The 13,475-nt window shown below is 39.4% G+C and overlaps 1 protein-coding gene across 1 annotated transcript in view; it reads right to left on the reverse strand.

Annotated features, from left to right (window-relative positions):
• Positions 1-10,677: 10,677 nt before the first annotated feature.
• dipk2ab (divergent protein kinase domain 2Ab) overlaps positions 10,678-13,475 on the reverse strand; it is a 49,999-nt gene continuing 47,201 nt past the window's right edge. The window contains exon 4 of the mRNA XM_046848212.1: positions 10,678-12,707. Within this exon, the coding sequence (XP_046704168.1) occupies positions 12,376-12,707 (332 nt within the window). The 3' untranslated portion in view covers positions 10,678-12,375. The remainder of the gene's footprint in view (positions 12,708-13,475) is intronic.

Consider the following 13,475-nt stretch of genomic DNA (forward strand, 5'->3'; position numbering starts at 1 on the left):
AAACACATTCAAAAAACTATTTATTGAAGAATGATGTTTTTTTTTATTCATTTATAGTTTACATGTTGTGTCATGGAACAGCCACAAATTAAATTCATTTCTGTTTTAATGTACTTCGATGCAGTTATAATCAATGGTTCCCTCATGAGCCCCATGAAGAGAAGTACATTTAAAGCTTTACCTCTGACTTCACAGAAAATGTCCCCATATAAAAAATTCATACTTTTTTTTATTTATCAATGAATTGTTGATTTGTTACTACAGAATTGCCTTCGTTTCCACAAACCGGAACAACTGTGAGAGAAAATGAACTGACGCAATCTGTTTAATCCGAATCATGAATTCAACTTTTATACTGTGGTATAAAACAAAAGCTTCCTTTGGCACTTTTTATTCCTGGAATCACACAGACCTTTTTGGCTTTTGTTTCTGTTGCTTTTTTCCCCCTCTTTCACTTAAAGTGAAGAAGCCACAGAGGGCTTTTCCGTGTCTGGCCTAAATAAGATATCTGGGTCTTTTTCAGGAAGTCAGCTATCTGACAAGCGAGGCCACACTCATGTTCAGATTTAGATCATGTAGCACAAAACAGTGGCACCGCGACCCACATATTTCTTATTTAAAGCATGTTTTGCTGACAGCCAAGAGGACATTTTAAATGGTGCTCTGTCTGCTCAGAGGACACAGGTATAATCAGACAACACGTCGAACAATTACTCCAGCTGTCTCGAGCTGTCTCAAACACCTGACAGCTCTTTTTAATCTAAACAATGGCAAAAGAATGCTTGTATAGAAACATTTGTCTCAAGGAAAACTGCTCATCAGAGAACTGAGAAAAAAAAAGATTCAAAAGAAAGCAGTGATGTTCTTACTCAGAGCAGCGTTCTCATTTATAAAATGTTTGTAAAGATGTTAAAAGTCATTGAATTCCTAATGAAATTTAAACACAACTGAATTTATCTCACTGAAATGCATAAGTGAAAAAGACATAGATATTAGTATGTGTTTATTTTAAATAACATTTATTATTCTGAGTTGTATTTTTTTTTACTAATATTTTTAGGATATTTTATATTTATTATCATTTTAGGCAGCCTGTGTGCTTAACTGTTTTTAGGTTATATAATTATGCAGAGTTAAATATTTAAACAGCCCATAGGAATAGGCAAAGGAAGGATTATATATATATATATATATATATACACAGGAGTGCAAATTATTAGGCAAGTTGTATTTTGAGGATTAATTTTATTTGAGGATTAATTTGAACAACAACCATGTTCTCAATGAACACAAAAACTCATTAATATCAAAGCTGAATATTTTTGGAAGTAGTTTTAGTTTTAGCTATTTTAGGGGATATCTGTGTGTGCAGGTGACTATTACTGTGCATAATTATTAGGCAACAACAAAAACAAATTTATACCCATTTCAATTATTTATTTTTACCAGTGAAACCAATATAACATCTCAACATTCACAAATATACATTTCTGACATTCAAAAACCAAACAAAAACAAATCAGTGACCAATATAGCCACCTTTCTTTGCAAGGACACTCAAAAGCCTGCCATCCATGGATTCTGTCAGTGTTTTGATCTGTTCACCATCAACATTGCGTGCAGCAGCAACCACAGCCTCCCAGACACTGTTCAGAGGTGTACTGTTTTCCCTCCTTGTAAATCGCACATTTGATGATGGACCACAGGTTCTCAATGGGGTTCAGATCAGGTGAACAAGGAGGCCATATCATTAGATTTTCTTCTTTTATACCCTTTCTTGCCAGCCACGCTGTGGAGTACTTGGGCGTGTGTGATGGAGCATTGTCCTGCATGAAAATCATGTTTTTCTTGAAGGATGCAGACTTCTTCCTGTACCACTGCTTGAAGAAGGTGTCTTCCAGAAACTGGCAGTAGGACTGGGAGTTCAGCTTGACTCCATCCTCAAACCGAAAAGGCCCCACAAGCTCATCTTTGATGATACCAGCCCAAACCAGTACTCCACCTCCACCTTGCTGGCGTCTGAGTCGGACTGGAGCTCTCTGCCCTTTACCAATCCAGCCACGGGCCCATCCATCTGGCCCATCAAGACTCACTCTCATTTCATCAGTCCATAAAACCTTAGAAAAATCAGTCTTGAGATATTTCTTGGCCCAGTCTTGACGTTTCAGCTTGTGTGTCTTGTTCAGTGGTGGTCGACTTTCTGCCTTTCTTACCTTGGCCATGTCTCTGAGTATTGCACACCTTGTGCTTTTGGGCACTCAGTGATGTTGCAGCTCTGAAATATGGCCAAACTGGTGGCAAGTGGCATCTTGGCAGCTGCACGCTTGACTTTTCTCAGTTCACGGGCAGTTATTTTGCGCCTTGGTTTTCCACACGCTTCTTGCGACCCTGTTGACTATTTTGAATGAAACGCTTGATTGTTCGATGATCACGCTTCAGAAGCTTGGCTATTTTAAGACTGCTGCATCCCTCTGCAATATATCTCACTATTTTTGACTTTTCTGAGCCTGTCAAGTCCTTCTTTTGACCCATTTGCCAAAGGAAAGGAAGTTGCCTAATAATTATGCACACCTGATATAGGGTGTTGATGTCATTAGACCACACCCTTCTCATTACAGAGATGCACATCACCTAATATGCTTAATTGGTAGTAGGCTTTCCAGCCTATACAGCTTGGAGTAAGACAACATGCATAACGAGGATGATGTGGTCAAAATACTCATTGCCTAATAATTCTGCACTCCTGTATATATATATATATATATATATATATATATATATATATATATATATATATATATATATAAATTTTCCACCAGAGCTTTTATACATACTTACATACTTGCTTACTTACTTACTTATTTATATATCAGTTATACAGACATGCCTTGTGAAATTTTCTCACAAAATCTAGTAATGTATACAAATATAAAAAATGTACAATGCACCATAGTAAACTATGATATGAAGTCCCCTTTAGGTTTGCCCTATAGCAGAGAAAATGTGCCCTCATGGCTGCCCTTGAAATAAAAAATTAAAGGGATGAAATGCCCTCTATGTGTGGATGTGTCCTTCCAGTTGACATTATGTGATGCAGTACACTTCAGGGATCCCCTATGGGTAAGAAATGGTTTTGAAGTACCCCAATGGGTCCCATGCCAATGGAGAAAATGAGAGGAAGTGCTCAATAGGCTTCGGTTAAAGAATTTTAAATGAAGTAGTGCCACAAAATAGGTAATCCGGACATTTTTTTTGCTCCTTCTCCGTAGTTTTTTTCTTCGAGAGAGAACTCTAACATGAAACGTCTAAAGTGCCGTTCAGAGACTCGCTAGACAAAGCGATTGGTTTGTTTGCAGAGAGAGCTAGCGACTTCCTGCAACATGAGCGACAGCGCCCATTACTGGCCAGTGGTGGACACAACCATGTATTGAGTTAAGGTAGAGATACACTGGGTAAAATATTTCTCCGGTAAGTTTAAAAGTGCTCCTATTAAACTCACTTCAGTAAAAGTACAAAAGTATTTGCCTTCAAATGCACTCGAGTACCCAAAGTACTATGAATTATTATGACTATAATGTTCCTATTATCATTTTTGTCGCAAGACTCTTTGCTTAATCGACGGTTTATGTAAAAAGACTCTGTGACTCTCAGCACACTGATCTATTAATAAAATGATATTAATGAGTTAAACAATGATTGATTTCTATTATAATTATCACAAGCCCAAAACTATTTAAAAAAATAAACAAATAAAATCACAGGACACAGGCATTGTGGTGAGATCGATTCAGGAGTTTCCTCCATCGTTTATTACCCTCAAAATGTTCTGCTTTCTGTTGAACTGAGGCTGAACTGTGTGTTCATGATTAGTAAATTAAAACAAGTTAAAAACAGAGCGTGCGCTCTAGCCTGATTGGTGGCTTGCTGCGAACTTGACCAGTTTTTACACTTATAAATAAATGATGACTGATTTCACAAAATGTAGTTGAGTAAGAAATCAGATATTTGACTTTCAGTTTATGTAGTAAAGTAAAATGAAAACGGAAATATTTCTGTTAAGTACAGATACATGAAAAACTCATTTACATTTGAATTACATTTACTTCCTTACTGTCCACCGTTGTTAATGACTAGATATGGCATGTCCAGTGACAAGTCAAAGTTTTTGTAAATCATATATGGAGAGATTTGGAGAAGTGAAGTCGGGTGCACGTGACCCGTCTCATGATTTGTAGAATGCTAGCTATACCACTCCCTGGTGGTCTAGTGGTCAGGATGCGGCGCTCTCACCACTGCGGCCCGGGTTCAATCCCCGGTCAGGGAACCAACCCCAGCCATTAGGGTTGCACAAACTCTTAGTGCACTGGATAAACGGGGAGGGTTGTGTTAGAAAGGGCATCCAGCGTAAAAACGTGCCAAATCAAACATGTGGATCATGAATAGTGATGATCTGCTGTGGCGACCCCTAATGGGAGAAGCCGAAAGAAAGTTTAGCTATACCACCCACTGATAAAAACTACTATGACATCCAGTGGTAGGAATGCTTCCTGACAAACTCACAGTAATAAAAATCAATTCATGTCTGAGCATAACATAGAAAAAGAGAGTATTCATTTTCATTAAAGGTTCCAGGTGAACCACCATCTGGAGAACTCTGGAGGAGTATTGTTTTTGAAGAATGTTTGGATGTAGTTTAACCCATACCCTCATACCAGGACATTGTACAGGAGCTCTATTTTCAGTCGGAGGCAAACGGTGGACATTTTTTTTGGTACCCCAATCAACTTCCGTCCGCTCCCATCCGGCACTCTTGATAAAATCCTCTCGGGTTGGATCAGATTTGTGTTTATTTATTCTGACAGGCACAGACGAAGTCTCTGGAGAGATGAAATCGTTTTCCGCGACTTCCCTTTCCCCTCTTTCCTTTTAGACAGTGGGATTAATGTGACAAAGCTCAGAGGCAGAACACAATATGTACCATGTGTCTGCATGCATGTGTGGATTATTGCTTAATAATGTTTCTGGCAAACTGCTGGGTGTGGTGAAACACAAAGCCATAATTATAGAGTAGGAGCTGGAGGCAGAGATACTATTCTGGTTCTAGAAAACACACACACACACACACACACACATGCTCACATGCACACACCTCCAAAAGCTATAATTTTCTGTGAGCATTCAGCCAAGCACAGCCCACTTCCTTTCAACTCAGAAGTTTACCTTTATGAATGAAGTAACACTTTCACTTTTTCACAAACACACACACACACACACACACACACACACACGCGCTATGTCTTGCTATGCTTGCTGTCTCACAAAAGTTTGTGAATTGATATCTTCTTTAAAATAAATCTACAAATATTTTACCATAATGCACCGTCTATACGCTGCTCCCTTAATTAATCAAATGTGAAACAAAGTATGGTCGGCCCATATTGTAAAAAACATGATGAAATCCCCCTAATGGCTGACCACCAAGTGGAAAAAAAAAGAGCTGATGAAATGCCCTCTAGGGTGCCCCAATGTGTTATAAACCTCGGCTAAGTGGCCTTCCAGGAGAGACTCTGTGATGTAGTGCACTATGTGCAAAGAATGATCAGGAAGTGCCATAAATGGGCACACACTCATACCAGTGGAGAAGATCAAATGAAGTGCCCTTGAGGTTATTCAGGAAAGTAGGATAAAGTCTTTTCTAGATCCTTTTGTACTTTTATGTTTTTGCTCTTACCCCTCATTACGCCTGTTCACATCCTGGCGAACCCTGATGGTTTTTCTTTTTTCTTTTGGTTTGTCACATTGGGTAAATGTATAAAGATACACCTACACTGTTTAAAGAAAATGCACTGTTGAGCATTGACCAATTGGTTATTATTTTTTTTTTAATAATTTTTGTGTTTTAAAGGAACACGCTCTCAAAACGGAGCCTTTAATCATGCACATAAAAAATAAATAAAAAACAACGTTTTAACAAAAAGTCCTCTTCTGCTTTAACCAATAACAATCTATATAAATATTAATTCAATGAAATGTATTTCTATTTGTGGAGCATTTTTTACTTTGGACGTGGTCACAAAGAAGCTTTATAGAAATAAACAGATTAGGAAGATAAATGTTAAATTCAGAAATGAATCCCTATAAGTTTATCCCTAATGAGCGAGCCAGTGGTGATGATGGTGAGGAAAAACTCTGGAGGAGTATTGTTTTGAAGAATGTTTGGATGTAGTTTAACCCATACCCTCATACCAGGACATTGTACAGGAGCTCTATTTTCAGTCGGAGGCAAACGGTGGACATTTTTTTTGGTACCCCAATCAACTTCCGTCCGCTCCCATCCGGCACTCTTGATAAAATCCTCTCGGGTTGGATCAGATTTGTGTTTATTTATTCTGACAGGCACAGACGAAGTCTCTGGAGAGATGAAATCGTTTTCCGCGACTTCCCTTTCCCCTCTTTCCTTTTAGACAGTGGGATTAATGTGACAAAGCTCAGAGGCAGAACACAATATGTACCATGTGTCTGCATGCATGTGTGGATTATTGCTTAATAATGTTTCTGGCAAACTGCTGGGTGTGGTGAAACACAAAGCCATAATTATAGAGTAGGAGCTGGAGGCAGAGATACTATTCTGGTTCTAGAAAACACACACACACACACACACACACACATGCTCACACATGCACACACCTCCAAAAAAGCTATAATTTTCTGTGAGCATTCAGCCAAGCACAGCCCACTTCCTTTCAACTCAGAAGTTTACCTTTATGAATGAAGTAACACTTTCACTTTTTCACAAACACACACACACACACACACACACACACACACACACACGCTATGTCTTGCTATGCTTGCTGTCTCACAAAAGTTTGTGAATTGATATCTTCTTTAAAATAAATCTACAAATATTTTACCATAATGCACCGTCTATACGCTGCTCCCTTAATTAATCAAATGTGAAACAAAGTATGGTCGGCCCATATTGTAAAAAACATGATGAAATCCCCCTAATGGCTGACCACCAAGTGGAAAAAAAAAGAGCTGATGAAATGCCCTCTAGGGTGCCCCAATGTGTTATAAACCTCGGCTAAGTGGCCTTCCAGGAGAGACTCTGTGATGTAGTGCACTATGTGCAAAGAATGATCAGGAAGTGCCATAAATGGGCACACACTCATACCAGTGGAGAAGATCAAATGAAGTGCCCTTGAGGTTATTCAGGAAAGTAGGATAAAGTCTTTTCTAGATCCTTTTGTACTTTTATGTTTTTGCTCTTACCCCTCATTACGCCTGTTCACATCCTGGCGAACCCTGATGGTTTTTCTTTTTTCTTTTGGTTTGTCACATTGGGTAAATGTATAAAGATACACCTACACTGTTTAAAGAAAATGCACTGTTGAGCATTGACCAATTGGTTATTATTTTTTTTTTAATAATTTTTGTGTTTTAAAGGAACACGCTCTCAAAACGGAGCCTTTAATCATGCACATAAAAAATAAATAAAAAACAACGTTTTAACAAAAAGTCCTCTTCTGCTTTAACCAATAACAATCTATATAAATATTAATTCAATGAAATGTATTTCTATTTGTGGAGCATTTTTTACTTTGGACGTGGTCACAAAGAAGCTTTATAGAAATAAACAGATTAGGAAGATAAATGTTAAATTCAGAAATGAATCCCTATAAGTTTATCCCTAATGAGCGAGCCAGTGGTGATGATGGTGAGGAAAAACCCTAAGAGACTATTTACATTCCCAGACAATCTTATCCAGAGGAAATGATGTGTTTTCCTCATTTATACAACTAAGCAGGTGCAGGCTAAAGGTCTTGTTTAAGGACCCCAGCAGCGGGAGCTCGGCGGTGCTGGGATTTGAACTTGCACCTTTTCGATCTTACCCACCGAGCTTCCACTTCCCTGATATGAGGAAGAAACTTTGGGAGGACTCTAAAAGGAAACGTCATGCTCATCTGGGTGACATCCAGATATTCATTCATTATATATATATATGTATATAATATATTCATTTATGCCCTTATCCAGAACACCTTACTAACTGAGCAGTTCAGGGGTTTAAGGTGCTTAGAGCTTTGAACTTAACCACTAAGCTGCTAAAGGTATTAAATTCTTACATTACTGTAGCACGAGATACTGTAGCTCCATTTGCCATGAATGCCGGCTCACCTGGAATATGAATGTACAGGTTCATGTTCCATTTCTTCTCTAAAATCCAAAGCAAAAACAACTACCATTTGGGATCAAACACTAATAGCAGGAATATTGTGAAAAACTTAGCACATCTTCCCAAATTTACAAAGAACGCAGTGATATCTTCTGATTAAATAATCATTTTCGTTCTACACTGTAGTTTTGATAAACACACAGCGAGTGTGAAATGCGTCAGCGGCGAGATTTGAGTTTCTGACTCGTCGCTTCTTTCATTCAGTTCACATTCATTTTCTTACGTCACATGCAATCGGGATGTTTCCATTCGTTTTACATGAGGAATTTAAGGACGTATTTGTTTATCATCGCTCCAAGCTTGCATTCAAAACATTTTTTTATTCAGTCATAGCTTTTACATACTGGTTCACCCGTTCTTTTTTCTTCTCATCGGTCGACAATTGGACATTCATAAAGGTCTGGATAAGCAGCTACCATGACCAAATGGTGCCATTTTTTTAACCTATTTCTTACCTCTAGAGGACTTTGCACATGTATGCGTACTATGTTCACAATGCATACAGTTCACTTTATATACACGCCCAGTGCCTGTGAGAAGTTTGACCAAATAAATATATACATGTCCAGATGTTCCACTTTATTTTCATTGAAAAAATCCTCCCTTAGCATGAACAACAGCTTTAGACACTACAGTTCATTTCAGCTGAAATACTTTGCCATGCATCATGTTAAACTTGCTAAAGATGTTCTTCACTAGTTGAAGATTGCTTTCTTGTGATCCCAGAGCGGTTCAATAGGATTTAGGTGTGGTGACTGGGCAAGCCGTTGCTAGCTAACACTCCAGATGAATGTATGCTCAGACTGATTGTCTTGTTGGATGGTAAAGTCAGATTAATGAACCTTCTGGAAGGTTCTGTACAGTAATCCCTCATCACACCGCGGTTCAGCTTTCGCGGTCTCATTGTAACGCGGGTTTTTACAACTAATTTGCGTTTTTTCCGGCTGTATCGCGGGATTTTGCTTGGCTCAGCTTTTGACTGGTTCAGTAATCGTCTTATGGACAAGGGCGAAAATACTGCAACACCTGATGAAGTGGTGCTTTCAGAAGAGCTGTAAATGCTGTTCTTGGGTATGCAGTACATTCATTTCATCGTCATCACCTTCATCAACATTAGTACTGCACACTTAATTCATCATTTTCATCATCTTCATATCTTCACTGGTGAGTACCCATATAGAAATTTTTATATTAAAATTACATAAGTTTAAGAATATTGAAAGTGTTTAAGAGCAAAGTCAAGGTTTATAAGAGTGTCAGGATGGTTTATAAAGGCTTAAGATATACAGGTATTCTATATACTGTACTGTATACATATTAGGTTGCCACTTCCCGGATTTTCGCCTATTGCCGGGGCTACGTTCCAGACCAATCCGGGAAGTGAAAATCCGGGAAGTGGCAACCTAATATGTATACAGTACAGTATACAGAGGGATTACTGTATTATTTTTCCTTCTCCTTCTTTCTTTTTTGCACTACTGTCATGTTATAAGTTTTGTAATTTAGGCCTGGTGTTTGTTGATATGCCCTTTATTATTGATGTCAGAGGTTGCTGGGAGAATTCGCAAAGTAAGAATTTCACTAATGGTGTATGAGTCCATGAGGACACCAACAAAGATGTACTGCTGCAAGCTGCTATCAGTTAAAATAAAATGTACACAATTGTGTAGAATTGGCTTTAACGAATATATATATAATGTGTGTGTGTGTGTGTTTTGTTGCTAGACAAAATGTAAAAGTAATGAACCTCATAACCTGCATAATCTTTGGACACAACTCTGTGGAAATCCCATTGCACATTTAGTCCCAGTTTGCTGTAGAATAACCTCCACTTTTCTGGGAAGATGTTCCACTAGATTTTGGATCGTGTTTCTGGAGATTTGTTCTCATTCAGACGCAAGGGTGTAAATTCAGGTACTGATGTAGGTGAGGTGAGGAGGTCTGTGGTGCAGTCAGCATTCACATTCATCTCAAAGGTGTTCAATAGGGTTGAGGTCAGAGCTCTATAGCAGGAGATCTTCCACTCCAACCCATGTGAAGCATCTCTTCATTAAGCTGGATTTGGATCCAAAGGCAATCTATACAATTGTGGGCCTCCGACTTTGTGGTAACATTTTGGGGAAAAACCACATATGGCTGGAAGGTGTCCCAATTCTTGTGTCAACATAATGCATGCCATTCACATTTATGGGCTTTGGGGGTTAAAGCAGCTTAGTGGTGCTCGGATTTGAACTCATGACCATAGAAGACCAAGGAGCCACCACTTTTCCACTTTTAATGTCATGCATGAAAGTGGAATATTCTTTAAAGCAAAGCAGTAATGATGATCAAGTTGATGTGTAAGAAACCAAATCTCAGGTTTCCCAGGGATCCGTTTGTGGTTGATTTTAAATGTGTAATGAAAAAAAATAACCAAGAAAAAAACCCAGAAGCTAATATATGAAATAGATATATTGATTGATTTATTTAATCATTAAACCCACTGAAAAGTTGTGGATAGATTTTGAATGAAAGGCACAGTAAAATCAGACACCGCTGATAGAATACGCAATGAAAAATAATTACAGCACAAACAGACGGATGTTTCTTTTTCTTCTTATTTAAAAAAAACAACAAAAAAAAAAAAACAATTACAAATCGCTCACCACCTGCTGCTTAAGAAGTGCGAAACAGTCCAGGGTAGGACAGTGGAGGAACAACACTTATTGCTTTTCCACGTTAGAACGTTCGAGGTGATGTGGAAACCCTATAGAACCATGTGGAACCTGAATCCTACCCTAACCTAATGCCTGACCTACTGTATGTAATCGAGGTCTATCCCGGTTCGCGCCGGTTTTGAATGCGAGTCCGAGGTTAAATTAGATTACAGCAGGGCTCGAGTCGAAGATTTGATCAGGGAGAGGAAGCGGGTTCTGCCAGGGTGTAGATCTTCAGATCTCCAGGAACGAAGCAACATTCGTATTGTATGAAATGTTCGGATGTTCGTGATTATCCAGATTCCAGCCCATTCCCAAAGCTTAAGGAAATTATGATTTGCATCAGTCTCACACACACACACACACACACACACACACACACACACACACACACACACACACAGAGGTCTAATTCACTGGTCCACCAAGTGTAAAATCAAACCTAATGTGCTAAATTGTTAAAAAAAAAAAAAAAAAAAAAAAAAGGCAGATTGATAGCTGAAGGTTAACTGATGTTAATTGTCAGAGGCGTGTGATTAAATTGCGATAAAATCAATTTCAGAGCTGAGGAATTCGAATTTGGATGGTTGGACTGGAGCACTCCACCATTTCAGTGTGTCCGCTTTCAAAGTCGAGGTTTGAGTTGGACCTGGTGGTTATTTAATCAGATCAAAGAATGACCCTGGATACAGTTTCAGTCCTTTCTGCTTGATAAACACACACACTAAGAAAAAACTGTGTCTGTTTTGCTGAGCCCCCAGGCCTCAGGCTTTGGGGTAATCAGTTCAGGATGCTGAAATGTACAGAGATCAGGAGCAACATATAGCCAGAATCTTTGGTATATGCGAAAGCAAAAACAGCTGTGTTTTTTTGTGGGTTTGTGTTATTATTTCATCCTGAACACCCCCCAAACCCTTCGCTTTGCTTGATTGCCAAACACCAGCTCACTGGAAGTCTAGAGATTGCGTGAAGAGGCCTAGATAGGTTTCCTCCTGAGCTGCTGCGTTCCGAACTCTTCAGCTGCCTTTCTGAACGTGTTTGTGTCTCTCCAAGCGACTCTTTGGAAGAAAAGTACGATAGCAGCTGCTGCTGCTTCTACCTTTAAAGAATCCTCAGATATGATCGAATGATGAGCCTGAACTTTCAGAGCTGACACTGGGACTGAAACATGAATCCATCAACGATCATGGATGTTTGATCTTGAGTAAAGCGGGGGGGGAAAGTGTTCTTTCTTTACCATCATTTAGAGATCTTCATTTAGCTCCTCACGCTTTAAAGAGAAACACAATTTCAAAAAGTCAGCAGGGTGGAACATTAAGCCGGATCTCGGAGCTTGCGGAAATTTTTCTCCGCTGCTCCGAAACAGCTCCTCCGCCGACCCGAAGAGCGAAAGAAGCTGTTAGAGTGTCAGTGCCCGCTCCCCGGGAGTCCTCTCGGTCATTACCTTGCCGTGCCGCTCAGCTCGGTGAGATACTGCCGGAGCTCTTTCGCGGCGGCAAAGCGACCGTACCGCGTCTTGGGCTTGACACACTCCTCCAGCAGGGCGTCGAGATGGCCGTCTTTGCCCACACTGGGCGGCGGATCGTGCAGCAAGCCTCCGGTGCTTCCCCTCCACGTGGCGTAACGAGACAGCAGGTTCTGACAGATGGCGTAGTAGTTGTGGTCGACGGTGACCCGTGAGCACAGAGCATCTTTGGAGAATGAAAGGCAAGCCTCTTTATCGCACTCCTCGAAGCGGCTCTCGTACCACGTGTCATAGTTCTCCGGCTTATCTGTGAAGAGGGAGAAGAAACAGGAGTTAGTAATTAGCGAAATTAATTGTAAAGACGTTTCATTGCTCTTGTACCTCTATGACATTAAACCCACGGAAGGACCCCCATGCTAGCTGTTGTTATGATGCTAGTAATATGCATATTTAGGGTTCACCTTACATTGCATCAGCAGTTCTCAATGTGTGGGGCACACCCCTCTAGTGGTTAATAAAGACATGGCAGGTGGGGCGCAATGAACGGGCAGGATTTATATTGTTTTTTTTTTCTGTGTTTATTATTCTTCGTTTATGATTTGTACAGTTCAAAGATTTAAAGCAACCACAAACAAACAATTAGGTCATTAATGCAAGTAAATTAAATTAGCTAGAGTGCAGAACACAACTACACTTCTATTTTCTCGGTTTTTGAATGCTATTTTCGATTCAGAACTTGATATTCAAAAGAAATTTTTAAACAATGAAGTATTTCATTGCCATTTCTGGGGATGATGGAGGACAGGTGAGGCTTGAAAATCCACCCCTCTAAAGTGGGTGAGAACCACTGCATTATATTAAACAGCTCTAGAAGTGTGATTATAAATCATTAAAACATTACAAACACCAGAGAGGGAGAAATATCATGAGCACCAGAGTGTGTGATTATGCAGAATGTCCTTTTTATAGTCTGCTACAGTCAGTCGAAGTTGCGGAACCAGAAACTTATGAATTAGCTTAAAATCTGAGATCGTTATCGATTCAACACCAGCTCAATAACAGAGCCTTTAAAAAT

The sequence above is a fragment of the Silurus meridionalis genome, chromosome 4 (assembly GCF_014805685.1).
Source record: "Silurus meridionalis isolate SWU-2019-XX chromosome 4, ASM1480568v1, whole genome shotgun sequence".
Classification (NCBI taxonomy): Eukaryota; Metazoa; Chordata; class Actinopteri; order Siluriformes; family Siluridae; genus Silurus; species Silurus meridionalis.